This window comes from Setaria viridis, chromosome 5 (genome assembly GCF_005286985.2).
Source record: "Setaria viridis chromosome 5, Setaria_viridis_v4.0, whole genome shotgun sequence".
In the NCBI taxonomy this organism is placed as follows: domain Eukaryota; kingdom Viridiplantae; phylum Streptophyta; class Magnoliopsida; order Poales; family Poaceae; genus Setaria; species Setaria viridis.
This window is the reverse complement of record NC_048267.2, coordinates 28330177-28355005: the sequence shown is the minus strand read 5'-3', so window position 1 is coordinate 28355005 and position 24829 is coordinate 28330177. Positions and strand designations below refer to the sequence as shown.

The 24829-nt window shown below is 41.9% G+C and overlaps 1 protein-coding gene and 1 pseudogene across 2 annotated transcripts; both read left to right on the top strand.

Moving 5' to 3' along the window:
- The first annotated feature begins 2476 nt into the window (after window positions 1–2476).
- LOC140222868 (uncharacterized) lies at window positions 2477–4682 on the top strand (annotated as a pseudogene).
- Window positions 4683–16080: 11398 nt separating this feature from the next.
- On the top strand, window positions 16081–18195 carry LOC117855179 (uncharacterized). 2 transcript variants are annotated; one of them, XM_034737473.2, is made up of 3 exons: window positions 16081–16337; window positions 16450–17062; window positions 17169–18195. In XM_034737473.2, exons 2-3 carry the CDS (start codon window positions 16658–16660, stop codon window positions 17976–17978), a joined length of 1215 nt encoding a protein of 404 aa, XP_034593364.1. In that variant the 5' UTR covers window positions 16081–16337; window positions 16450–16657; the 3' UTR covers window positions 17979–18195. The 2 variants fall into 2 exon arrangements, with proteins under 2 accessions (XP_034593364.1, XP_034593363.1); XM_034737472.2 differs by having other exon boundaries at window positions 16428–17062.
- The last annotated feature ends 6634 nt before the right edge of the window (window positions 18196–24829 follow it).

The window sequence follows — 24829 nt, the reverse complement described above, 5'->3', positions numbered from 1 at the left end:
GAGTTAAATTAGGGAAAACAATGTAAGCTGTACCAACTCTTCCATTGTGAATGATCGCCAGGATGCAATGCTTAAGTTGAGGCTGGATGCATTTTTTCCCGACAATATGACATGACAGAAATACTTTAGCTTGGCAAGTTTTTCTTGTAGCGGTACAAGCATTGCCCAATCCAGTCCGTACCCATCTCTTACCAATACAAATGAAACAGAAGAGAAATCTACTATACTTTTTAGGGTTACCATTGGTCAAAACTTTTTTTATTTAAATAGATTTATTATGAAAAATACTTAATAATCATTGTAACAAAGCTCGATATGATATATATTACTCTGTCTATCTAAAATAATGTATTTTCATAGATATTGCTAGGCTAAATGTCAATTTGGTCCCGTTGGGTGGTAGAGACTAGAAACAGAGTAGTGTGGCCATCTCATAGACTATACTATATCTTTGGTCTAAATAGAAGATGTCCATGGCCACATGCCCACATCTATTTTGAAGGAAGGAACATGCTTTTTCGCTGCTTGCGACTTTGAACGATCCGTGAAGTTAATCAGCCGAATTAATCGTGCTAATGGTCTGTTTAAAAAGGAATCCACCATACAACTTGTCAAGTGGCTGCAGATTGGTCTAAGAAATTGTAAAATGCTCAGTCTAATACAATAACTTGTTAGGTGTGTGCAAATTGGTCCAGCAACTTGTAAAATGCTCAATTTGGTGCAATAACTTGGCAAATTGATGCACCTACAGTCCAAACATTATAATGGCAATGTATTAAGCAAAGTAGATGGGCATTTGATTTTTTTTCTGATCAATAATTCCTAATTTTGGTCATTATAATGTTTGGACCGAAGGTTCTAAGTCCTTAATCAATATTAAATGTGAAATTAAATATTCCTAATAAAAATTTAATCGTACAAAAAATAGTTAATACGAGACATAACAATTTCCTAAACACCGAAAGTTTTAGTCCTGGTCAAATATATTACCATCACGACATGAATATCAATAATCAAATAATGCTCAATAACTTTCCGATGCGAATATACTCTAGTCGACATTAGTAAATATGTTGCTTGTTATAATATTTGGACCATGGATGTACCAATTTGTTAAGTTATTGCACTAAATTGAGCATTTTACAAGTTGTTGGACCAATCTGTACACATCTAATAAGTTACTATACTAGATTGAGCATTTTACAAGTTGTTGAATCAATCAGCACCCACCTGACAAATTATTGTACTAGATTGAATATTTTACAAGTTGTTGCACCAATCTGCACGTACCTGACAAGTTGTTGTATAGTGGATGCAATTTACTCTTTAAAAAGTGTTCACCGACGCATAGTAAATTACTAAACCATGCATTTATTGGAAAGATTCAGTACACGGAGCTATACAATGAGCTCGATCGGATGCTCCACCATGGGCGGACCTGACAGGGGTGTACAGGAGTGTACAGATGTCCTGGCAAAAAATTCCTAGGTAGTAGGCATAATACATATACATACTTGTGGTTGGGCAGATTGTGTATATTTGAGGCCAAATACGAGAGAAATAACCTAGTCTAAGGGCGTCCTCACCTCCCTTCTCGTGATGGACCAGCCTGCTCCCATGCTTCGTACTTCGTTGTTTTGGCCACGTGAATGACAGAACGAGCCACGAGGCATGGACTCTCCCAGGCCGCCAGGCGTCGTCAATCGACCACCTCTTCACGCTTGTTCCAACCGAGAGGGGTTGCAGCAGCGTCTAGCCGTCTACCCTCGATGGTGGCCGGGCAACACGAGATTAGATGACAGAGCACAACGTGAACAACGGGTGCGGAGATGGCCACGCATGGCCGCAGGGCAGACCATGCGAGGACGCCGGCGATGCCGAGCATGGAGAGGTAGAGAGGCTAGACCAAGTTTTGCTCGGTGAAAGTAGAGGCCATGCCTAGTTTGCATGGAGCTGAGGCCGTGGCCGGCTCCATTTTTATGATCCTCGTGTCGTGCAATACGATGTTTTTTGGAATTCTCTTGCATTCGTTTCAAATCTACCAGGGAGTTAAGCAGATCAAGCACATGCTTGATTAGATAATAATTTTGGATATTTAGGATACATTTGTATGTTGTTTTGGGTAGCTCGCAGTTTTCAAAAGTTTGTCCCAACAACACTTTGAGTATATACACGTACGTTAAACCCTGGAAAACTGATTTGAAAATGTAACTTTTGCGAGCAGCATATGTGAATTTGCAATGAACTTTAAACAATTTCATTACTTCATGTCAAATCTCAAGAATGTTTGACGTGTACAAATTCATAAACTTTTTTTTGTTTATATTTGTTTTTATAATATTTTTCCTTATAAAATAATCCGGTAACTTTGTACACCCAATGTGAAAATCCTGCGTCCGCCACTATGCTCCACAGGTTATGCTGTCCGGGCCCAGTTATCAGTATCACTGATATGAAAGGCCCACGCGCCCTGGCGGCGGCGGGCGCGGCGGAAGACGCGGGCTAGGCGGCGACTCTGGCCTCTGGCGAAACCCGCGCGCAGCCGGCCAATGAGCCTCGGTTGCATGCGCGCGGCGCAGCACAAGATGCTTGCAGGATTCCACCACACCGCGCACGCGACGCGTACACAACAATAAGCATCACGAGAACCACGATCTAGGAAGAGAGGGAGAGATAGAGGGAGGAGCGAGATGCACCGGTCGTCGAGCTACTACCTGCAGCAGTCGTCGTCGTCGTCGACGGCTTCGCCGTCCCCGGCGGCGGCCGGGGCGGCGTCGTCGTCGGGGCCGAGCGGGACGGCGGGGGCGATGGACGTCGACCACCTGCCGACGTACGACCCGCGGTCAGACGCGGCGAAGAAGGAGGCACTGGACGCCTCGCGCGCCGACCTCGCCCGCACCCTCGTCCACCTCGTCCCCGTCGTCGTGCTCCTCTGCGGCCTCCTCCTCTGGTCGCTCTCCAACACCAACGTCCCCGGTAACACATCGCAACAATGTGCCAATTAACCTGCTTATTCCTACGACGAGGATGTTCATAGTCCGTACCATGCCCACTAAAAACAACGAACTTTTTAGAGTCTAAAAAATAACCCTGAAGCCGGGTCATCACTGCAAAACTGCCACCATCCGATAATCGTCGTTTGTCAAATGTTTCCCCGATCTAACAATTCGTATTCTTTAGCTTTCTCATACGCACGCACACTACAGTGTATGTTACTATGTTAGGACTCATGGAACCATGGGGCAAATAGATGCCCATTTACCGACACTGCTACAGCTTTCAGTAGCCGGTGAGGTGAGGTAAAAGGCAATCAAACAATGCAAGCAAGCTGTGAAGAAGAAAAAAGATGTCCTTCATTTGAGAGGTCCTGATTTAATTTTACTTAAATAAGGTGCAAGCACATTTTAAATTTACAAAGAAAAGTTAAAAACGCATGTTCTGTCTTAAGGTTTTGGACAAATTTAGTTGAAACAGATTCTAGACCCATATGAACAAATTAGTATTATGAGCTCATTTTCACAGAGTAAAACCAATTATGACGTGGCCAAGGCTTTCACATTTGTAAAGGCAGAATAATAACCATATTATTCTGGCTCATCTATCTTGGAAACACCAACAAAGAATGGCACATTTGATCTAGTGTGAGTTATTTTGCCAATACATATCATATATATGTACAAGAAAAGTAATCACTAAATGTTAAAGTTGATTAGATATCATGTCATTCTAGCTTATCCACGATTCGAAAATGGCAATATTACAAACTCACTACGATAAAGTAGAAGCCAATTTGACATGGCAGAAGCTTTCACATGTGTAAGGGTAGACTAACTATACTGTTCTCGCTCATGTATCATGAAAGCCATGATAAAAAGGCACTTTTGCATGCAGTATCTAGCGCAGGTCATCTTGCCAGTACATATATCCAAGAAAAACAATCACTAAATGTTGAAAGATACCGTGTCATCTCTTCCTTATCTAGCCAATAAATTGGTTAGCAAAGGTCAAAAATTTGCTTGAGGCCACATGTGTATAAATAGGACCCAAGACAATAGATAAACCATCCTCCTACCATACACACCAATTGTACCCTAAGAAGGCTAAACATACTACGAAGCTTTTAGCAACAATATTGGTAGCCAAGATATTTGTCATTGTCGCTCTCATTGCTCTTTCGATTAGTGTTGCTACCGCGGTCACTATTCTGTGGTTCTATTCTCCATTTGGTGTTGAAGCCACTATTCCACGGTTCTTCCCATCAGTGACAGGTGTAGAATCCGCACAATACTCGTTCGTGCAGTCCTACAGGCAACAACAAGCTTTTCTAGGAGGCACTCCACCCTTCTCGTCTGTGATCCCGCAACATCCATTTGCCATCTCACAGCTGCCATACCTATACAACCAGCTTGCCATTCCACAGATGCCTTACCTACACAACCAACTTACCATCCCACAGCTGCCATTCTGGTGCAACCAAATTGCCATCTCACAGCTGCCATACTTGTACAACCAGCTGCCATACTGGTACAACCAACTACTTGCCATACAACCAACTGGCTGTGAGGAACCGCGCTGCATTCTAGCAACAACCAATCATAGATGGTGCCTTCTTTTATATTAACTATGAGTTGTACTTCAGTAATAAAGTTTTCATGTTGAAGCATGTTGCTTATTTGAAATAAGAAAAGTATTGATTAAGATGATATTGGCTTCCGATCTATATCCAAGTGTTCCATAATTGTCTCAATCGTACAATGAAGAATCTTAAACTCTTAAATTATACACTCCCTACATAGAATACTTATGTATTAGCCCATAAATATATCATGAGGTGGTTAGGTAGCTCGATCCGAATATTCATTTGCATCTCGAATATGCTATGATTCTCGACATGGTTGTCAAGCTATAGGAATTCGATATATGCATCATCAACGTAATGAGATACCCCATTGCATAGTATCTCTTTTCCCGTGACATATAGGCCATCCTTGGCTGCCACTGAATAGGCCATTCTTGGCCCGTTGGCCCCTATGTGGCGTGCCACTGCATGTATGCGCTGCCAAGCTTCTAATTAATACAGATGATCATATTATATTAGGAGTTAGCAAATATTTTTGCAGAGATTGGTGTTTTCCTTTTGAAAATTTAATCAAATCCCACCGTTCCAGCTTTTGGTTCAACCTAAGATGCAAAATTGATTCCAAAAAATAATGCTTCAGTGATTCACAAAAAACTCTATTTGTTGATGCTAAATTGTTGAAGATGAAAAGAACTAATGTAAAACATCCTTTTATGATTCAATAAACTGATCATCTGGTTTTCTTTTTTTAGAAGCTGGCAAATGCTTCTTAGGTAACATTCTATGATTCTATGACCTAAATTAGGAAGGAAAAGAAACATAAGAATTAGAAATTTAAAACCATAAAAATCTAACATTGTAACCTGCTAAGCAAGTAACAAATTAACTCACTGATCAGAGGCTCAGAGAAGGCTATGAAGGATGATTTAAAACAAAAAATGCTAATAATTGGAGCAGCGGAGCGGACGAGGGCTAAGGGCCGGGCACATGTGATTTGGTTTGATGGTTTCATTTTAGACTTTTGAGCTCTAAATTTCTGATCCAGTGGACGAGGCAACAAGCGGACACGAACGGCGGACTCGCCTGACGTGACATAATTGTGTTTTGTTTCTAGTCTGGGCAGAGGCGGAATTACGGATGATAGACAAACGGGCGGGACGCGGAAGGCTTCGTGTCGCCTTGCACGCATGCACACGCCTGCGCAAGGCGGCTAACGGTCCTGCTGGGCCTCAAATGTAACATATGTAGGTACTTGGACATATAGAATCCTGCCCTCGGGCATGGCAGCCCTTGATGGTCACCCCTCTCACCTAGCCCCACACCTGGCCCTATTAATTAGAGGTATTAATTGGAAATATTGTAATAATTATATCTCGCCATCCTCAATAGATAAACATTGTGAAATGTTTTTCTCGAGATCATGGACAGACATAGTGAAATGGAGATTATTGTTGTACTCCATTTGTGAAGTTATTCAACTTTTTTTTACCTGATACTTATATTTGTCTTACTATATGACCAGAAGCGGGTGTCCTGGTAGAGAAAGGAGACGGCCACACAATGGTCGCGCATGTCACGATAATGCCACACAACAGTGGAACTGCATCGAGCTGGAAAGGCTCAGGGATGTTAACTGCAACAGAGGATTCGGATCCAATAGACAAGGCTCATGGAACAAAGAGGAGGGTGCTGAGAAGTGAAATGTAGGGAGGGGACAACTCGACCATGTCATTGAGGAGGTGGCCAACAAGAAGATGTTATTGATTATACGTGTATCCTCGTGTTAAGTAGTAACCTGGTGGTGCCAATACTTATTTTCAAACTATTTAGTCACATGCTGGTCTTTTTTCTTGATTTAATATTGTTATCTCTCCATGGCTAGTTTTGTATAAGTTAATGTACACATACTATATATATATATATATATATATATATATATATAAAATAAGGTTCTTAAAAAGATGATACTTTTGGTCATGTACTCACCCTTCAAATTGTAAGTCATTTTAGCTTTTATAGGTTTATAACTTTTGTTATGCATCTAGATATAAGTTATATCGAGATACGTTGTAAAAAACTATGCATCTTGAAAAGCCGAAATGATTTATAATTTGGAACAAAGATAAAAAAAACTCGATTACGGGACGAGAATCCTCCGGACTTTGTTCTAAGGAGGTGTCGTGCTTCGAACCCAAGTTCACCACTCTAACCGGTTCACCACGAGAAACTTGGCTAGAACAGAGATAATAGTTACAACTCTATCCTTTCTAGGCTTCTTCCATTAACATCCTCTCTAGATCCAAATGTCGTTGGTCGTCTATCAGTCATTGGAGCTGACATCTAGCTGCTATAGGAAATGACACCACTCTAAAAATCTTGGAGTCAGCATGAACCGTGTACCGACTACTGTGGTTGTTATGTTGTGACTAGAAACTTATCAGTGCCCACACCGTACTATGATTGAACTATAGGTGCCTTACTGGTTATGAAGTAATTTATGTGAACTATGTCGTCATTTGACGCCAAGGCTTTAGGGCGATGGATGTCGACCAACTGCCGACATACGACCCGCGGTCGAACACAGCCAAGAATGAGGCCGCCTCGCGCGCCGACCTCGCCCGCACCCTCATCCACCTCGTCCCCATCGTCATGCTCCTCTGCTCCCTTCTCCTCTGGTCGCTCTCCAACACCAACGTCCCTGGTAACGTATTGCAACAATGTGCTAACATTATTCATACGACGAGGATGTTCGTAGTCTGTAAAATGCCCACTAAAAACAGCAAACTTTTTAGAGCCTAACCCTGGTGAAGCTAGGTCATAACTGCAAAACTACGCCACCATCTGATCATCGTTTGTCACATATTTAATTTCTCCAATCGAACAATTCCTATTCCTTAGCTTCCCCATGTACACGCATACCATAGTGTATGTTAGGGCAGTCCAACCCAATGACTAGGATGGTATCTATAGAATTAAATAACCTGTCACTTAAGATAAAAGATAGTGTAGCAAGGGAGTAAATGAAGAAAGAGAAGGAAACCATATTTTGCATAAGATCTAGTTTCTATACACCATCCAAGACATAATGAGAGATGAGTAGTATTAAATTCAAGTACGGAATAGTGGTGTCTGTATTGGAAGAGTAGTGTCTAGTGCTAGTTTCTTGATGATGTGGAGCTTATAGAAACTATAGCTAGTGTCTTGAGTTGGAACTGCCCTTTGGGGTTCACATTGGCCCACTGGTTGCTTGAGTTCTCATGGAATCATGGGGCAAACAGACGCTCATTTACTTGCACTGCTACAACTTCTAGTAACTGGTGAGACTATAAGCTGCCAAACAATGGAAGCAAGCTCACAGTAAAAAAATGTCCTTAATTTGAGAGGCTCTGATTTACCTAAATAAGGTGCATTTCAAAGGAAGAAGGTCACTCGTGAACATTTTAAACTTAAAACCAAGAAAGAAAAGGTAAAAAACGCATGTTCCATATGAGGTTTTGGACAAATGTAGTTGAAACAGATTCTCGATCCACATATATCAACAAATAATAGTATTATGAGCTCACTCTTACAGAGTAAAACCGATTATGACGTGGACAAGGCTTTCACACATGTAGAGCTAACATACACTTTGGGCTATGCGTGTGCTAAGGGTGAAAACGAATGGCAACAGTTAGGATATGCCCTCTTGTCTTAACTTTTTACATTTTTTCTCAAAACCGAAATAGACAATGGAACACAGGTACTCAAGGTACCGAAAATGAACTCATTCGAGCATAAACCCATTGTGTATCAATTGGGAAGTCAAACCGGGAGCAAACACTCGTAAAGCCAGGATTCATGGCTTCAAATGGCGACCTAGTTCACGTAAATTACTTCATAGCCAGGAAGCCGCCTAGTTCAATCACAGTCACACCGAACGGTGTGGGCACTGATAAGTTTGTAGTCACAATACAACAACCACGATACACGGTTCATGCTGACACCAAGATTTTGAGAGTGGTGTCATGTCATATATATAGCATCCGGATGTTCGGCTCACATGAATGGTGGGCGACCAACGGCATTTGGATTTAGAGTTGATGATAATGGAATAAGCCTAGAAAGGATAGAGTTGTAACATCTTTTTCCTTACTAATTCTACCAAAAGCTGGAATAGTGAGACTTCATTAAATTTTCAAAAGGAAAATACCAATCTCTGCAAAAGTAATTGCTCACTCCTAATATAATATGATATGTCTGTATTAGGGAAAGTACATTGGTGTTGTCTAATAAGCGGTCTCGTGCATTGACACGTAATCTTGAGACGACTCAACAGACAACCCGTACAATAAGTTGTCTTATAAGTTATCTGGTAGAGCTATATAATTTCTTAATTTGTGCATATAAAAAAAATATTATGAGTTGCATTGCAATAACAACTCGTACAATGGTTGTTAAGTTGTCTCGTAGTCCTAAAATTTAGGTCATGAGGTGGTTGTTTCGCGAAACAACGATCTCTTTCTCTCTCATCGCTCTCTCTCCACATCATAAAAAATCCTACGTGGTATTGTATGAGACAACCCATGAGACCGCCGATGTGTCTTGCTCTTGGAAGTTAGAAGCTTGGCAGCACATACATGCAGTGGCACACCATATGGGGGCCAACCGGCCAAGAATGACCTATTCAGTGGCAGCCAAGGATGGCCTATATTTCACAGGAAAAGAGGTATACAATGGGGTATCCCATTATGGTGATGATGCATATATCGGTCCATCCACTCCTTTTTGTTAATTGTCTTCATTGAATCATTAGGCAAACACAGATGTTGGTGCTATTTGATCCTTAGCACCTACCTACCCTCTTTTACCGAAACTATGCCATTACTCTAGTTTCCAGTATATCAGTGAGGCTAACCAAGAGGTCAAACAATGCAAGCAAAAGCTACCAGAACGAAACCTAAAACATGTCCTCAATTTGAGACGTCCTGATTGTGTTAAACGAGGTGCATTCACATTTAAACTTGAACACCAGAAAGAAAAAATAAATAATGCATGATTAAGATATATTACCTAATTCTTTCTAAAGTTTTGGACAAGTTTAATAAAAAAAATTATACACCCACATTGACAAACCACATGACTATGAACTCACTTTTACAAAGTAAAAGCAATTTTGATGCGGACAAGGCTTTCACATGTGTAAAGGTAGACTAACTATATCACTCCCTTGTGTATTTTGAAAACACTACCAACAAAAAAGGCACATTTTTGTGTCTAGTGCGGATTATCATGCCAATACATTTCATATATTACAAAGGACAAACCAAGTTGACGTGGTTGAAGGTTTCACATGTACAAATGTAGACTAACCATGCTGTCATGAAAACAACGACAATAAAGGCACTTTGGAAGTATCTACTATAGAATATGTTGCCGGTACAATTGATATATCCAAGAGAAGGACTAAACATCAAAATTGACTATATACCATGTCATGTTGATGTAGTTTATCTTGCCAAATGTCTGTTTAGCAAAGGCCAAACTCTCACTTGAATTACATGATTCATGTGTGTATAAATAGGACCTAAATCGATAGACATTCAATCACCAACACCATCTAGACCTAATATAACCCAAGGTGAAACACACTACTAAACTCTCAGCAACCATGGCAGCCAAGATTTTTGCCCTTCTTGCTCTCCTTGCTCTTTCAATTAGTGCTGCTACTGCGTTTGTTATTCCACAGTGCTCTTCTCTGCTGAGTGCTGCTATTATTCCACAGTTCTTCCCATCAATCGATTGTGCAGTCCTCATAGTTACCATACCTGTACAACCAACTAGCCATCTCGCAACTGCCATACCTATTCAACCAATTGGCTGTAAGGAGCCCTGCTACATTCTGGCAACAACCCATTGTTGGTGGTACCTGCTTTTAGGTTAACTATAAGTTGTACTTGAATACACTACAAGAAATGTGTTGATCTATGACAAAAATTTTATGACATATTTATTCTCATAATAGATTTATGACGTTTTTGGCTAAAAACGTCATAATGTTTCACATCCGAGCAAATTTAGTGACAAAATTACGGAACGTCATAAAAGTTGCCACTGTAGCAAAAAAAGAAATCACCACTTGTTGTTACATGGTGGTTTTATGACGATATAAGCTCCACGAAAATATCATAAACTAATCAGGGTCCCACATGTAAGTTTAAGCTGATAAATAGGGTAGTAAAATAAAATGGAAAACATGCTCCTCTCGTGGGTCGAACCTGTTACTGATCGAATGGGAAGTCTTTACCGCGATCGGGTCTCACATGTAAGGTAAGTTTCAGGTGAGCATAGTATTTGGCAGCAAAAAAGCCCGTGCTATAGCCAAAAAATAGTTTACCCGCTGCCGCGCTCCCGAGATAGGAAAAAAGGAAGAATAGAGAGAAGGCGGCTAGGATGAAGCACTCCATGGAGATCTATGCCTTCTCGCGGCTTCTCAATCCTACGGCAGCACAAGTCTGGTGTTTCCTATTGCAGCGTGTCAATCTGGTCAGTAATTTTAAGTTGAATTCGTTAAAATTTTATTTTGCATTAAGGTCTTTCAATCTGGTCAGTAATTTTGAGTTGAATTCGCCAAAATTTCCTAGATGGATAGATGTTGGATACACGGTTGTCAACTATTTACCCCCGAACATGGAATTTGTTAAGATTAGATACTCTGACGATGAACAATACTATGCCCGTGTCGTCAATGCCTGAATCAGTCTAAATGTATTGTAGATGTGGTGAGCCTGCACTTACTTTTGAATGGGATGGCAAGCACCTACACTAGGTGGATCCATCATGGAGAAACATTCGAGCATAGGGTTTAGGAAATGCAAATCTGTAGGCTAATGGGGTTCAGGAAAATGCAATTCTGCAGGATAATGGGGTTGAGGAAACTGCAATTCTGTCGAATGAGGGGGTTGTGGATAATGCAGTTCTACAGGATGATGGTGATCAGGAAATGGTTCAAGAAAATGAACACATATCGGGTATGAAGGAGGATGAAGGCACCGAAGATAGACTTCATGAAATGATAGCCGACATGTGCCATGCTAAAGAGCTTGGAGGAAAAATATTAGAATGTATAAAGGAACATATAAACTATAACGTGTCACTGAGATCTAAATATACACAATTTACATTTGTTGTGAAGTTACTTCATATTAAGTCTGTCTATCGGATCAGCAATGTCGCATTCAATGCAATTCTGAAGGTGGTATCCCTTGCTTTCCTAGGAGCATGTGTTCCGACATATTACAATGATGCAATAAAGTACATACGTACCAGGGGACTTGGCTCTGAATCTATCCATGTTTGCAAGAATAATTGTGTATTATTTCACAAGGATCTAGCAGAACATGATGTGTGCCCAGTGTGTTGTGAAGCAGATTCAAGATGGAAAGATGCAGACAATAAGAAGCATGTTCCTCATAAGGTTTTGAGATATTTTCCGCTGGTTTCAAGGCTGAAGAGGATGTTTCTTTCATCAAAAACCACAAAGGATGCACAATGGCACAAGTTGAAGCGACAACCGGTGGACAATGAGCTTAGCCATCCAGCTGATGGTGAGGCATGAAAAAACTTCGATAAAATTGGCTGGAATTTGCAAAAGATGCTAGGAACATTAGACTTGGCCTTGCAACCGATGGTTTTAATCCATTTGGAAACATGACCAACTCATATAGTATGTGGCCAGTATTTGTTGTGCCGTATAACATGCCACCATGGGTATGCATGGAAGAATCAAACTTCATGATGGCATTATTGATCCCTGGGTCGAGTTCTCCATCAAAGGATTTTGATGTTTTCTTGCAACCTATTGTAGATGAGCTATGGACTTGTGGAAGGGTGTCGATGCATACGATACTTGTAGTCAACAATCCTTTAAACTGCATGATATGGTTATTTGGTGCATACATGATTATTCAGCACTGAGCACATTGGTAGGGCGAGTCACAAAAGGTTATTAGGCCTATGTGTGCTGTGACAAGGATCCTTGCTCAAGGAGACTGAAGAACAAGATATGTTATATTAGCCATCATCATTTCCTTCCAACTGACCATCCATGGAGAAGAAAGAAAGCAAAGTTTGATGGTAATACTGAAAACCAAGAGAGGCCAGAGCAATTTACTACTGAGGAGCTTCAGCAGCAACTGGAGAATGTTAAAGACGTTAAACCAGGAAAGCCTCCTCAAGGTTAGAAAAGGAAGCGGGAACCCGGACAGCGTTGGAGCTGAAGGGTTTTTTGTTTAACTTGCCGTATTGGACAACTTTAAAGCTGCCACATAATCTTGATGTCATGCACATGGAGAAAAACATATGCAAAACCCTTATTGGAACATTGCTTAAAATTGCTGAGAAGACAAAGGACACGATCAATGTTAGGGTTGATTTGGAAGAGATAGGTATTAGACCACATCTACACATGTTGAATACTACAGAAGAGGAGTCATGCAAAATGCCAGAAGCTCCATATACAATGGGTAAAAAGAATTAGGAAACTTCTTTCGGCAACTATGTTGCAAAACTCTTAAGTTGGATGTTTTGAATAAACTGAAAATAGATATCCAAATAATTTTGTGCAAGCTTGAGAAAATTTTCCCTCCTGCCTTCTTTGATGTTATGGTGCACTTGGCTGTCCATTTGCCTGATGAAGCAATCATAAGAGGCCCAGTACAATATGGATGGACGTATCCCGTCGAAAGAAGGTGTTGGCGCTAAAAATTGGCCGATTGATCCTTAGCGTCGAACACACGACCTGAGAGAATCTGCTTAACTCCTGTTCGGGTTATCGCCCTGGTGCGGTTTGTACAGCGTGCCAGTCAATCTGACCTATTGATTGACAAGGAAACAAAAGTATTAAATTCCAAGGGCTCCGATTAGCTAAAGTTCCAATATGTCTTTAGAAGCGTATCGGCGAATCGGCCGATTTACTGTAGATGTAACCAACTATAAAACAGCCAATATAGTGTAGCGATTGTAAAGAAAAGCTACTAGAGCAAACTAAACAACGCTAGAGAAGCAACACTTGGGATAGATCTAATCTGCTATATGATAACGAAGAATAAAAGTGATAAAAGCCAACAGTTCGTACCTCAAGCTGGATAACTGATGATAAAAACTAAAATAACAGGTAAGACCTACGATTTTAGTTGATATCGATAACTGGTGAATAAATCTAAACGAAACAACAGCGATGCGCCCGAAGTTAAAGCCTAGATGTTACTCGATAAGCGGAACTTATAGAATCGGCCGGAGATCGCGTCGATGCAGCCCTGCCAACCCGTACGAACTTGTGAAGAAAAAAGTATTTTGGCGAAGTCGCCGACTTGAAAGTAAAGCACGAGGAAAAAGTAGATTGGTTGTATTGATTGATGTGTTGTTTTTTTACAATCCTCTAGAGGTGGCTATATATAACCTCTTTACAACTGATTTCCTAACCGACTAGGATCTTTCTCTAATTTTAAATGATAACAAATATTTACAAACACAACTCGTATCAGAGTTGGTTATTATCTCCCCACGGGCCAATCTCCTTCTTCAGTTGATCTTTTTCCTAGCCCACCGTAGGCCCATACTAGCCAAGCCGCTCCAGCTTCCAATCGGCCAACCTTCACCGATCCCTTTTGCTAGTCGGCCGAAACACTGTAGCTTCAATCATCCGATTCCTAACTGTAGCTTTTAGCCCGTCGCATCGGCTCGCCTTTCTCCTTCTTTGACGCCGATTCAAAGCACGTGTCAAAATCCGGCGTCAACACATGCCCCCCAATTTCGGAGTAAAACGCAACTTTTGCTTTGAAACTCTTCTTAATTTTAACTCTTTCTCCGAGGCAAGCGCGGCAAAGGCTTGTTGGGGTGGATGCTTTGCCTCCGTGTGCTTGGGTGGATGCTTTGATGTCATGGTTATGCTGCTTGGGTGGATACCTTGCCACCTCTGATGTTTGTGGGTGCATTTAGGCAACCCTGTCGACGATGTATCTTTCTTTTGCAGGTCCAGATGTTTAGATTGTATTTGGGTTTGTCTGCTCTAGCTCGTGTTGGGTTGGGTTTGCTTACCACCTTGCTTCTTAGTGGTGTTTTGTAACTCTACACTACGAGGGTTCTCTCGTAGTTATGTCACTGTAATTCTTTTCCTCTTAATAAAAAATGTGCTAATAAGGTACGGTAGCTAAAAAAGAAACTTTCTTGCTTCCCATTTTTGTATTATTTACATGAACATATGCTGTTTGGACCTTTCATGTACTTCACCTTTTGAGTTTTACGGGGTAACAGAGATCCTCAAGATGTGAAGCAACATATTATAGTCTAGCAGGTTCCAATCTGCCTTGAGTTTTACAGGGGTGCTAAAACAGTAACCTGTTGTTTCAATCAAGCCTCCTTTTAATCTTAGATATTGGTTGTTATGATGGTAGTAATATATTAGGTCATCATACATGGCTCTATTTCCTATTCAGTTGTTTCAGCAAAATGTAACGTGTCTTTTATTGGTAATGTAATTTGCTAGAATTATGCCAAAATAAAGATAAAGTGCATGGAAGCAGCAAATGAATGTTCTGCTGGGTTATTTGTATAAAATACTAGAGGAAGGCATTGCACGTTTATTTTCTGAACAGGTCTTTAATAATCCAGCTAGAAAATAAGGCTGCTCCTTTTTAACTGGCATCGATGTTGTACTATTGATGACACCTGCTTGGATTGAGCATGCATCATTGGGACAGCACTGCAGTCACCGACCTAACATTCAAATCAGTTTTGCGAACAATCAAGCGTGCAAACTCTACGGACGCGGCAAAGCGCGCCGTTCTTCTGTCTTTAATTTGTACGTAAAGGAATAGGAGCAAGTCCAATCAAAAAGTACAAATGCTACAAAACCTAACAAGGTTCGTCGAGAGCGTACTATTTAGCTCCCACGTTAGACATTATCATGGATCACCTGATCCGACCCACCCAAAAAACCCAACTCGATCTAAAACACAGGTCAGGCAAATGTCAGATTTTTTACCCGAAAAAATCTAACCAAACCGGAAGATTACACAAAAGAAAACATGAATTAACCTGATCTAACCCGAACCTGACCCGATCCGACGCGGGCTAAAAATCCAACTTGATGGTCAGATTGGACCGAACACGGACCAAAAATTTTAACCGACCTGAACCTGACAAATGATCACGTCTATCCCACGTGAACAAGAAAAGTGCTAGCTTGCGAGGATTAGCTTGTCAAGAGCAAGATAGGGATAGGATCCAGGTCGTGCTTGGTTGCCAACCGCGTCCCTGCCAAGCTGCATGTATGGTTAGTGACGCAGCAGCATAGGCAGCCAAATTCAGCACCACAATATGGTGAGAAAAAGCGCATGGAAAACAATATCTTTCCGTGTGGTGTGGCGTGTTGAAGTTTACTCGTGAAAACAGCTTTTGTGGCGGCACCAATCTGCTTGAGGATGTGACGTGGCGAAGTCTCGCGATAAATCAAACACACACTCCTACTGTGTGTGCACAATTAAATATTTCAGATCCATATTATTTATACCAATGTTCTCATCAAACATGGCTAAATAATCGGGTAATAGTTGTTTTTTTATATTATTATCATTATTATTTCATGCCCATGACTAGCACTGAGGTTTTGGGGCGGTTGCGAGTTGCGGAATCGACTCCGCCCGCGCCGCCCCTCGAACTGGAATCCTCTACTGTTGTGCCGCCGTCGTGATTCGCCGGAATCGCCGGAACCGACAAGCAGGTACATCTTCTCGACGTTTGGCGTGCATCTTCTCTTGTCGATTCCGCTTCTCCTTTTTCCTAATCGCCTCGTGTTCGGATCCGTTTCGAGTCCATATCCTTCCATACGCAAGACGCGCCTCGGGATCGAATCGAAATCGCCCTAGAACTCGGCTTCCGGGTCGGAGATGGATCCGCCGACTCGACGACCTATATAGCTCCACCGATCGAGGCGGTTAATCTTCTTGGGGATTTCTCACGCCTTGGTGGGAGGGCGAGTCCAAGAACCTGCCAAGAAGCGCGAAGAGACGGTGTGCGCGGCGGCGGCGGCGGCGGGGAGCGATGAGGATCAGGAAAGGGAACCAGGTGGAGGTGTGGACGCAGGACGCGGCGTCGCCGGTGGGCGCGTGGCGCGTCGGGGAAGTCACGTGGGGCAACGGCCACTCGTATACCCTGCGGTGGCACGACGGCGGCGAGGTGTCCGGCCGCATCTCGAGGAAGTCGGTCCGGCCGCGCCCGCCGCCCGCCCCGGTGCCGCGGGACCTGGACGCCGGGGACATGGTCGAGGTGTTCGACGACGACGACTGCCTGTGGAAGTGCGCGGAGGTCCAGGGCGCCGCCGCCGACGGCGACCGCCGGTTCAAGCTCAAGATCGTCGGCGCGGCCAAGGTCCTGACGGTCCCGCCGCAAAGGCTCCGCATGCGTCAGGTTCTCAGGGACGACGACGTCTGGGTCAAGCTCCACAAGGTAAGGCCATCTCCATAGCCGATTTTCTCCTCCACGCGCGCGCAATAGATTCATTACATCTGCAGAGCTAGTTTCCCTGACACCTTGCCGTGGTTCTTGGCTTCAGGACAACCAGATCGCCGTCCCGAGCGCGATGCCGTTTCACACTAATGGTGTAAGCGTTGGCATGGGCACGGGCAAAGGCAAAGGCGGCTACGAGCCCATGCGGCCAGGCTTCACACCGCTGTTGCAGAAGAGGAGCTTCGGCATGTTGGGTTCTACTTCCAACACAATCATCAACGGCAATAGATTTGAGGACACCACCAAGAGGTTTTGCGCCAAGGAAGAGCCCAGATATGAAGCAGAAGTGATAGTCCCAAACGTGTTCCTGAACAAGCAGGATGAGATGAGCAATGAATACTGTGATGTGGTTGGAGCAGGCAGTAATTCTGATGTTGACCAGCAGCAGCACATTGAGAACGAAGTGGACATCGAAGGAAGCGATAGTGAGTCTGCCTCATCCTCGGATGGCAGCAGCAGTAGCAGCAGTAACAGCGACAGCAGAACCAGGAGCATGGAATCCAGTGAGGATTGCGCAGCAGCTCGTGCAAGCAGGCCTTGTAACGATCAGAAGGTCGATCAGCTGCAACCCAGAGAGAAAGAACATTGTGGCAGCAAAGCTGAATCACGTGAGATTGAATGCAAGACCCTGAATGATCAGAAGGCGACGGTGCAGGAACACATCCACCGTCTGGAGCTGGAGGCCTACCAAAATCTGATGAAGGCGTTCCATGCATGCGGCAAGGTGCTGAGCTGGCAGAAGATGGAACTGCTCAGTGACCTTCGGGTGCATCTCCATATCACGAACGATGAGCACCTGCAGGTGCTTAATGTGATCTTGAACCGCAAGGGTAGATTTGCAGGATCTCAATTCTGAATCCTTGTAGGAACTATGCATTTTCACTCACATCTTGTATGTCTGTTTCAGTGGTTACATGTTTCTACCTGTTTGAGAAAATGATATGCTCCCAATTTTCTCATGAAAGAATAGATTAATTCTATTGTTCTACTAAAACTCTAATGTTTTGGGAATATTTTTTGGTTCATGTGCTTGATCATGGTAAAATATAAAATGTTACTAGTAGTTTGCAGAATCTTTTCTAAAAATCACATTTCTAATATGAGCTGAGAAATTCCTGGAAAGGAAAAGGAGATGTTGCTAGAAATGTCATTGCAATTTCACAGCAAATTTGAGTAAGGTTAGAAATAAGATTGACAACATTTTTCAGTCACTGAACATGACTTCTTACTGTTTGGGGGAGAAGGATGGATCCATAATTATAATCCTAGCGGATTCTGATCCCAAACCATCTTTTAGACGCCAGTTAGCTAGGCACCGGGATCAAAAGCCCAGCGAGTGGGCATGCGTTTGCACTTTGCAGGGAGGAGATTCAGGAACCTACATGGCTTCCGAATTTTTTTTACTGTTATGTGACTTCCAAAATATGAAATTCGTACGGGCATTGTGATCCGTCGGATGAGGCTCCATCCTAACCCTAGCTCGCGATCTACCCACCTCCGTTCGCTACGAGCCGCTCCCACTCGCTCGTGCGTGCAGCGCCGGCCTGCGCGCCTCCCCGCCGCCGCAGGCACGCCGGCCTCGCGCGCCGCTGCCATGAGGCGTCGCCACACCCCGCCGCCCGATGCCCGCCCGCGGCCTTTCTCGTTGCCGTCACCGCACGTCACGCGAATTACAACTGCTGTATTTAGTAGTGGGTAAGGGACTGAGAGGTGTCACAACTTACACTTCGTCGTGGGGAGGAAAAACGATGGCACTGGCAGGGGCATGTCCGGATCAAGGAGGAAATCTTGCTGCGGTATGCGGAAGAGGGCTTGTGAGAGCCCAGAGACCTTTTAATTTCCTAATGTTCCAAACTTGGTTTTATTTGTAATGCGCGTATTTATGTTTTTATGTAATATTGCCATGTATGAACTTTGAACCTGCTCGCTTTCCTCTCTTAAATGACAACTTTTGGGGGCGAAAAACTGATGTGTTGCTGCCATGTGCACCTGGCAGCACCTCGGCCTGCTTTCTGGCCCACATGACTGCTTCAGACAAAGGGCCATTGCGGCCCAGCCATCACGGTCCAGGCAGTTCACGTTTAGGCGGCAACGGCGCGGGGATTCCTCCGCCCATCTGCACGCGACGTCCTCCGCCGCATCGATTCAGTGCTGCACAACACAGAGAAATGTACCAATACCAACGAGGCGACGAGAAAAAAGGGCAAAGCCCAGAACACCCGGAAGCGCCGGCGCTCCCTCCTAGAAGAAGACGCGAAACAGCAACAACTGAAGAAACCGATTCGCCAGTCACCACCTGCAGGTTAGGTTGAGTTCTCCATCTCCCCTTCCATTATGCATAAATGCATTGATCTTTCCTGGTGGCAATTTATTTGATCCACTACTGCATCTGCTTCGGGTCGCGCCAATTTCCAAATCTGGTTGCCGCCCTAAAACCCTTCGACTTTGTGTTTCTTCACTTGATGGCATGACCCTTTTTTTTTTCTTCCTTGCGACAGATCTGAGACATGCCACGAGACAAGAGGAAGCGAAGAGATGGTAGTAGTGTTTCGCATGCGCTCCATTGTTTTCTTTTTTTTTTAATGAAAGAGCTCTCATATGGTCCTGTTGCACTTATTTTCTTGATAATAGGAGTCGTCGATATCATCACTTTCTTCATGCCTTACAGGCTTACACCTCTAATAACCATGTTGTAGCAGGTTATGAAGCATCTTGTTCGGATCACTCCGAGGATTCTTATGATCGGCACCGGTCTGAGCTTGTCGAGTACAATTCTGACGAAGCAGTGAATTTCAACAAGCACGCACTGAAAGATTTTGCAGTGGTGTATGAAACTTGCAAATCTGTGGTCTCCCTTGCCTCTTTCCAAAGTAATTTTTTTATCTACTCTTATATAGTATTTTTGCATATAACTGTTGTCATCACTGATCCTATTAGTAACTGTTGATTCTAATTTTCTTTCACAGATAGAAATCTTCTGATAGCTTGCTCAGGGACAGTGGTTGACCATGTGGGGTCAGAAACGTGGATACTTACCTCTGCTACTTTGGTCAGAATACCTGACACTGAGCATGAGGCATATAATGGGGACAACATTAAGGTCATAACAACAACTGCCTTTTTGCTTGTTTGTTATGCTAACTTTGTCCTTTCCTAATGTGGATAATTAAATGTAAATATGTCAACTGCAGATCGAAGTGGTGCTGCACAATAAACAGACTGTTAAAGGGTCCCTAGCAATGTGCGATTTGAAATCTTGCCATTGTGACAATTAAGTCTCCAATAGATCTTCCTGCGGTTAAACTCAGTGACCTCCCCGAATGTTATTCCATGCAGCTGAAGCGTGTAGTTGCTCTAGGTCGGGACACCCAGTCAATCCTTCTGGTGAGATCTGGGAAGCTAATCCGTGAGAATAGTAAGCTAGACTGCAATGAGCTTTTGGTTTGTACGTGCGACGTTAATGAGGTAAAATGGCTTTGTACCTTCTTTTTCATTCTGGATATGGCTTTGTAATTTTGTAGTACATTCTACAATGAGCTACTTTGATTTATTTGTTAAGGGTAAGTGGAGTCATTTTCCTTTTATTTGACTTGTAATCTATCTACTTATTGATGAATTAGGAAAACTATTTTAACAATAGCATGATGAAATCATCATGATTTTGATAGATTTTAGGGGTATATTAATTTGTATGTTCTAGATGTAAAGTTTTGAAGTGATAACATCAGGTTTAACAATTTAGGAGCGATTGTTTGCCAAGATGCTGTTCTTTTTACACTTGGTGTTATTACATAAGTCATAACAGAAGGTACAACTTATTTTTTCCTTTTATGACAGAGCTTCATAGGGGGGCCTATCATGGATCTGGAAAATAGAATTGTTGGTGTAACTTTTTTCTACAAGGAAACTACACCACTCTTGCCAGTTGAGATTGCAACGAGATGCCTGAAATCCTTTAGGAAGCACAAGTATGCTATTTTTTTCTGTAACCTTTGTTAGTTCTGCTTGTATTTTGTAGTCTGATCTTTACTTGTAGTATTTAGATCTCATAAACAGACATCTTTCTTCTCTGTCATTTGTGCCAAAAGCAGTAAAGCGCATGTGTTGGATGGTTTGCGCGTGCATGTGTATGCAAGCTGGATTCTTTTTCCTAGTTCTTTGCTTTATCTGCTATAGAAAGATTTGTTGCAACTATTTTAAAGATAATATTGTGGGAGTTTCAGCTGTCTGTGGAATTCCTTGTGAACTATAATATTTTTGTGCTCTGGTGATTACTTTCTATATTCTTAATTAGAGGCTAACATCCTTAAAGTTCTAAATATTTTTCTCCATTGGATACTACTTCGTTTTCATGCACTTTTTTGTAACTCTGAATACTTATAGATCCCATGTTACTTGAAAGATCTCCAAATTCTCTAGTTATTTCATTGGCCCACCATGCCTTTTGTAATGTTGTTAGACTTTACAAGTTTCTGTTATGTGACTTTATACTTTCTTTCAGTGACTTCTATAAATTAGCATAACAATGATCTTACATGAGTACTTCTAATGGCAAATCTCGTGATATACTTCATCTGACCAATTTTGCCTTTTGAGACAATATTGAAAGATTGGCTACATAAACATTCATTATCAAAGAAACATATGGATATTTTGCAAGCTAAGAAAACAATACAAATGAAATGCTTGATGCACCATTACCATTTACATGTTTATGGGTTGATAATTTTGTGATTGAGTGCAGAAGACTATTACCATGGCTTCGTGTAAGAGGACAAGCTGTTCACATGCTAGACCTACCGGTTCTGGAGGATATATGGTTCAAGTATGCTAATACACCATCTGGAATTCTGGTAAACAAGGTACTCAACATGCACAAATCCTCTAATGTTGTAAGCATATGTAATCCATCTGATCATTTATGATGTATTGAGTTTAGCTGCAAACCTAAATTTCTTTAATCAATATATGTCAATTTGGAATGTTCCTATTGACCTGAGTTTTGGTTCTCATTTGAAGCATTTTAGTGCATGCTGAATGACAGTTTTCTTGGTGTACAATTGTTTGATCCTTAACTCAGATAGAACAATGGTTAGTGGTGTAACTATCTGTAAGGAACTCATGCACGAGCGACCATCAGTCAAGCCTTCTAGTTGATTTACAAGAGCAACACTGCTTGTGTATGTCGAACTAGAAAATGCAGAACTAGTGGCCACTCTTGATGAGTAGTTAAGACTTCAGATCACTTGAGGTAGACCAGGTCGAGCATAAAGTTTAGAGGCGCATTTCTGTTTAACCATATGAAATACAATAGTGGTAAGGCCTAATCTGAAAACCCCTGAATATACCCATGCTCATTAGCAGCTCTGCTGATGATGAGTATTGTTATCTGCCAAAAATGGAAAAACCTGAATTTATATATCCCCATGACCCAGCATGGTCAGGTTCATCTCCATATAACAATTACCTGACATAAATTATTTATCGTATACATCGTCACTTATAATGAAACATATCTGTCGCTGCAGCTATATATTTTTCTCATTCTAATATTTAATATTTATCATATGACCAAAACTAATGGGTATGTGTCATTAGTTTTCCCATGACTAATAACTAGTAGAGAGTCACCAATCTTTAATATAAAAAAAGCTTGATGCATCGCCTATTGTGTTTAAATTTTGTTTGGGCGGATAGATAAGTTTGAGCCATCAACATGTTCAATAAATGTTTGCAAGATTTGGAAGATGAGCATATAAGATTTCTCTATTCTTAGTCTGTCTTATTTTATTGCCGTGCCTAATCATATTCACTCTGTAGGTTTGTGAAATATCGCCAGAAAATTGCGGAGGGATTGAGACTGGTGAGGTCATCTCTGAACTTGATGGGGTTAATCTTTCCTCTGTAGCACAGGTATTGTATATTCTTTTTGTGAATCACTCACTGTCTGTGTGTCTGTTCACAAAAATTGAATTATGAGAAACTAGATATCTTTAATGAGGACGAGTTCATATAAGATACTATACCCTTTTCTTACACCTTGATGTATTCATATGACTGTTCTATAATCGCATAAAAATGAGAAGTCCAAAATGTTAGTTAAGTGGGAAGAAACATTAGTTTCGTGGTGCTGGTGTCCTGCATTATTTTGCAAATGATGGTGGGAGGCCCTTATCACACTTGATCACACTCTGTTACTGATGCCTGTGCATTTTGTTCTTTTATCAGTTTACTGTGATGTTTCTAGAAACATTAGAGGCTGCAAAGGACACACAGAATGCAGTGACACTCGAGGTTAGTTTTACTAACTATAATAATCGCAATATTTCTTTTTTACTATGTTAATTCTTGCTATGTACAAAAGTAGGCAGTTGTACAAAGACCCACAGATACTACATTTCTAGCAAAGCTGGATGTACGAGGTTTCCTCCGGAAATGTGACAAGTCATTCCAAAACAGGTTAGTCTTTGAAAAGAACACTTTTGAGGCTTTCAGTCCTATGTTCGTTGATGATTAAAGAGGTTTATTTGAATTGTAGATGGCCATTGCAGCCAACGAAGCGACGGTTTACGTGAGCTGATACAGTCTGAAGATAATGTGAATCAAGGCTACTGGGAGAGAGTTTTACCTTTATTTTATTTAGAAGGAGTTTGCCCCTAGTTGCAGGGCCGGGTCCAGTTCAATTCGTGGCTAAAACATTATGTATATAGTATATACTATGTACATGTATTCAGAAAAACGAAAATGTAGGCTATTCAAGCATTCAGCCCAAAGCGAAAATTCACAAAATGGGACTATGTGATGCTATAATCAATTATACATGCAAAAAAGACTAGTTTTACCCTTTGAAATTTTGAATACACACTCTCCAAATCCTGGAACTGCCCCTGCCTAGCTGTCTAGCTCAAGACAAGCATGAATAGGGCAATAGAGACCTCACTCTGTATGGTCATAATTTCCTCTGAGTTAGTAATCGATTGCAAAATCGCCTTATCAGAGAGAATTAGTGAGAAATCCTTAGAATAAAGCAAAATTTAGACAAATGATCTAACGAGCTTCAAGTTCTGGCTTCCGTGATTACTGTCACCTACTCCATGGCGTAGAAATGTGTTCACTCCATCTCCATGGCCTTTACTAGGTATGGGATAAATAACAGGCAAAATGTGTTGTATATGCTGTGCAAAAGTGGGGCTCCATTTTCTTTTCTGTTTACCATGTATAATTATCCAGGAAGATCACCGAATAATCTGCAAATAATCTGATTGCCTTCTATAGGAACTCAATGTCCTCTTATCTATTTTGCTGAGTTGCTGACGAAGCTTTCTTTCACGCTTCAAATATGAGACGTTCATCAAGTATTTATATTACAGTTGAGAAACAAGAATATAGATGGTGTTCTCCTAGAAGAGTTTACATAAATACTTTTTTTTCGAGAATATGCAGGAGAGCTGCGTACCTTTGTATTAAGAAGAATGAGTAGAATTGTTACAACGCGGGCCTACCGGGCTCACGCACACGGTTTTGAAATGTAGCTTGAGCTTACATGGCAACTTATTTACATCCGTTTAAACACAAAGGTCAGGGTAAGAAATCACTAAGGTACCGTTGCTTCAACATCGTCCTGATGTTGTCGCGGCCATTGGAACATTGCTAAGTGTTTGGCTCCTGCCGCAAATCAATCAGCAGCTTGTTCTCGGATTAGCTCAG